This window comes from Corvus brachyrhynchos, unplaced genomic scaffold (genome assembly GCF_000691975.1).
Source record: "Corvus brachyrhynchos isolate BGI_N302 unplaced genomic scaffold, ASM69197v1 scaffold483, whole genome shotgun sequence".
In the NCBI taxonomy this organism is placed as follows: domain Eukaryota; kingdom Metazoa; phylum Chordata; class Aves; order Passeriformes; family Corvidae; genus Corvus; species Corvus brachyrhynchos.
Window position 1 is genome coordinate 130,029 of NW_008236930.1, and position 4,017 is coordinate 134,045.

Genomic DNA, 4,017 nt, shown 5'->3' on the forward strand with positions numbered 1-4,017 from the left:
ACTTACATTTGGTTTTGCCCGCGCTTAGAACAAAGGAGCTCAGAGCACGTGGCAGGAGCAAGTGTCTTTGGGAGGGGGAGGGGAAGCTCAGAACAGGCAGCAACATTGCTTGGACCTAGCAAAGCAATAAAGTTAATAAATTGTAAGGGATGGAAACAATGTATTGGTGGTATTCTTGTCCTCCTCATCTGCATATGGTCTTGATTCAGCTAATGGGCTGAATTTTTTGAAGCCCCTCCTGTTGGGGTCTCCTCCCCCGCCGTGTAGCCCTGGGAGAGGGGCCCTGAGGGGACAGACACGGGGTTTCCCTGCCCCTGCTCAGCCTTGTTCCCCGTTGGTTGGTTTGTGTTTCCCTGCGCAGGCAAAAGGACCCTTGGTCAGGACTGGAACAGTTCCTCGGCAGACCCCCGGCCATGCGGCTGGGAAAATAAACATCTCTCTGAAACAGCTATCAAGAATCTGTCTGTCCATATATATTTCCTTTCCACGGGACTCCTGGTTTGGTATATGTATGTTGCAGTATCCCCACTGCAACACCCTCCCACATTCATTTTCTAGAGACTACAGGGGAGGTTATATAAAGTATATATGTACTCTAGATTAATGCTTTTTTGTAAATGGAAATCATTTTTCATTCTTATGTAATTTTCTCCATCAAGGCAAGTTGAATATGGCTCCCTCTAGAGCCCGTCTTCTTTGCAGTCTCTCTGCCTTTTTTATTTTTCTTTTTTTTTTAAGACATGTTTTAATATGATGCACACCAGCTTAGCTCATGTGTTGTATATGAGTTATTCCCTGCATAGTTATGCTGGTACTGAACCACTAGGGCAAATTGTAGATGGTCCTTTCTGCTACACTTTGTTGCACTCAGGACTGCACCTCTTTGCATGAATTTAATATTTTTTTACTTTATATAAGGCTGAAAGAAGTACTCAGGCTCACTTAATCTTTCCTTCTTCCCTTTTTTTAACTGAAGAGAAACATCCCCCTTCTAACTTTGCCAAATTATTTAGAAGACTGTAAATCAAAGACATTTATCTTGAAATGTGCCATTGGAGCAGACTTTATACAAGTGAAATAAATGGTAACATAAGAGTATTTGTTCTGGTCTGCAAGGAAAGGATTTTTGGGTTTTTTTTTACCTATAGAATATTGGTTCTAATATTAAAAAAACGTTGTTTAGAGGCTCCAATTTGCACATCAATATTTTAGTGCAGTAGGGACAATGGCATATTTTTAATGGGGAATATGTTCTTTGTTACACTGTTGCTAAAATAAATTTGGTATTAGATTTAGAGCTACGCTGTTATCAGTTTATGGTAGAATATTCCATGCACATGGTAAAGATTTTCTGACCAGAGAGTGCTCATCATGTGAATCCAGAATAAGCTGTTAATGTTTATCCATCAGTTGGTGGACGAGTGAGTCGGGAATTAAATTATACACGGCAGAAGATTGGAGAAGAAGCCATGTTTAACCCTCAGCTCATGATTCAGACTCCACATGAAGATGGTGCCAATGTACTTACAATAGAAGCACTCAGACAGCACCTTGACTCTGCACTTCAGGCCAGCAGAGTAGATGTTTATATGTACAACAGGTAAGGAGAAGAGCAAAACTTTTCTTGATCATCTGTAACAGTTAGAAAATGGACAGATATTTCCTTGCCTATATTTTTAATGGATAGCACTTCAGAACCTTTCCATTAGAATTGTTTTGATTTGAATGTCACTAATTACCGATGCTTCAAATTGTGTCATGATAGCAGTGACCAGATGACTTTTTAACAAATAAAATGGTGTAAGAGGTATTGGATGAGATTCTAAAAATATACCCTTATGAGCAGTGCTACAGTGTATAGCATTTTTCTTGGTAAAGGAGTAATAACTGTGCTCTTAAAAATGGGATCTTATTGATGGGATTTCTAGCAATGAAAAGCCTTCCAATAACATAGTAATAGCAACATAATAACAATCTAATAATTTCTTTTCTCCTACATGCGTGAGTCAGAGTTAGTCTGAGCTTGAAGATGACTTCTCTCTTGTGTCACCAAGGGCTATCTTAATTCACAAGTGGGCTCACAGAAAGCCACATTTCTGTCCCTATTAGTTGTGTCAACTAGCTTATTAATCCAAAAGTAGCTCCATTATTTTAATGACTTTTACAGAGACTGTTTGGCATAAATTGAATAAATATTTCTAGTTATAGCTACAAAAAGAAAGACCTTTTGTATTTTGTTAAGTTGTGGTATACCTACATTGACTAAAATTTCTTTCTCAGTGATTCACTACTTGAGGCCACCATGTCTATATAAGTTCCAATTTTAATGTATGTTACATTTTAAAAATAACTTTTCAGTAATTGTTAAAGAAAAAACCTTGTTCTTTATTTCAGAAAATGGAAATTGGAACACTTATGTTATAAATCAGGAGAATTCATCACAGAAGCAGGGTACATGGACCAGGTAGGCATAACAGGCATTTGATTATAAGCACTTTATATTTTCATGATTCAGTTTGTGTTGTTTAGGTTATATTGTAGTCTAATTGTGGTTTTTTCCCTTTTCTGACCTTGGCAGATCATAGAATATCTTTATCCTTGTTTAATCATCACTCCTTTGGACTGCTTCTGGGAGGGAGCAAAGCTACAGTCAGGAACTGCCTATCTATTGTAAGCATGCTGGTTTTATAACTTTCCAGTTCATAGTTTTAATAGTAAAATGATGCATTGTTGCAGAATTATTGAGAGATCAGGGACATGGATCATTGATAGAATTATGGGATCAATAAAAGAACTATACAAGCAATAGGCCTGGAAGCAAAAGGCCTGTGTGTGAGAAAAACTCTCCATGAGAAAAATCTCTGTGAGAACCAAGCTGGGAACAAGAAGGGAGTTTTGAGAAGGTACAGCTGTGTAGATAAGACCGAGAGAGAAGGGAGGTAAACTCTGAATTCTTTTAATCATAACATAACTGTAGAAGCTTGCCAATGTAAGTCCAATTATGTAGAAGTAGAAATTCGCTTTGATAAATTTTAAGCCACTTAAGAGTTAACAAGCTGGTATGCTATGTAAGTGCCTCTGGATTGCAAATAAACGGAGTTTTGCTCTTATCAACCATATTGGTTTGGACTGCATTTCCTCCCCCTGCCGGAGTCCCTGGGCTCCTCTTCCTTTTACAATTTCAACAATGCATGATTTTGAGTTGCATCGCAATGCTTATTCAGATTCTGGTTTAACCAAAAAATAATAATTAAAAATAATTGTATTTGTTTTGTGTGGCCAAGTGTTGGTAGTAGGGGGATTACAGGGGTGGCTTCTGTGAGAAGCTGCCAGAAGCTTCCTCTATGTCCAGCAGAGCCAATCCCTGGTGGCTCCAAGACGGATGTGCCGCTGGTCAAGGCTGGGCCAATTAGAAATGGTGGTAATGCCTCTGTGATAACATATTTAAGAAGAAGAAAAATCAGTTCTTGCACAGTGGTAATTGCTGCCAGATAAGAGCGGGGTGAGAATGTGCGAAAGGAACAACCCTGCAGACACCAAGGTCAGTGGAGAAGGAGGGGCAGGACGTGCTCCGGACACCAGAGCTAAGATTCCCCTTCAGCCCATGGTAAAGACCATAGTGAGGCAGCTGTGCCCCTGCAGCCCATGAAGGAACACAGGGATGCAGAGATTCATCTTCAGACCCTGGAGGAGCCCACATTGGAGCGGGTTTCTGTAAGAGACGGTCCGAAAATCCCTCATCTGCCTCACGATCATCGCCGAGGACAGAGACTGAACACAGCAGTCCTGGCCTGGCTGAGGTGGGATTGTCTGCCAAGTGTTGCCTACGGGTGTGCCCACTGGGGACTGGTACGCGTTCCTGAGGAAAATTACCGCAGGTCACAATGGACTGTGCCGTTCTTGCTGCCCAGGCGGGAAGGACTGCACTGAAGCGGAAAGGAATGACCTGTCCTGTACACCTCTCCTGTACACCTGTCTTGTACGTCTGTCCTGTACCTGTTTCCCAAAGCAACGGAC

The 4,017-nt window shown here is 40.8% G+C and overlaps 1 protein-coding gene across 1 annotated transcript in view; it reads left to right on the forward strand.

The window, feature by feature from the left end:
- LOC103611600 (protein patched homolog 1) overlaps window positions 1-4,017 on the forward strand; it is a gene marked incomplete at its 5' end in the record, with an annotated part of 117,336 nt that overhangs the window by 99,856 nt on the left and 13,463 nt on the right. Inside the window, 3 exons of the mRNA XM_008629140.1 lie at window positions 1,411-1,600; window positions 2,395-2,464; window positions 2,579-2,670. Coding sequence (XP_008627362.1) covers window positions 1,411-1,600; window positions 2,395-2,464; window positions 2,579-2,670 — 352 coding nt within the window. The remainder of the gene's footprint in view (window positions 1-1,410; window positions 1,601-2,394; window positions 2,465-2,578; window positions 2,671-4,017) is intronic.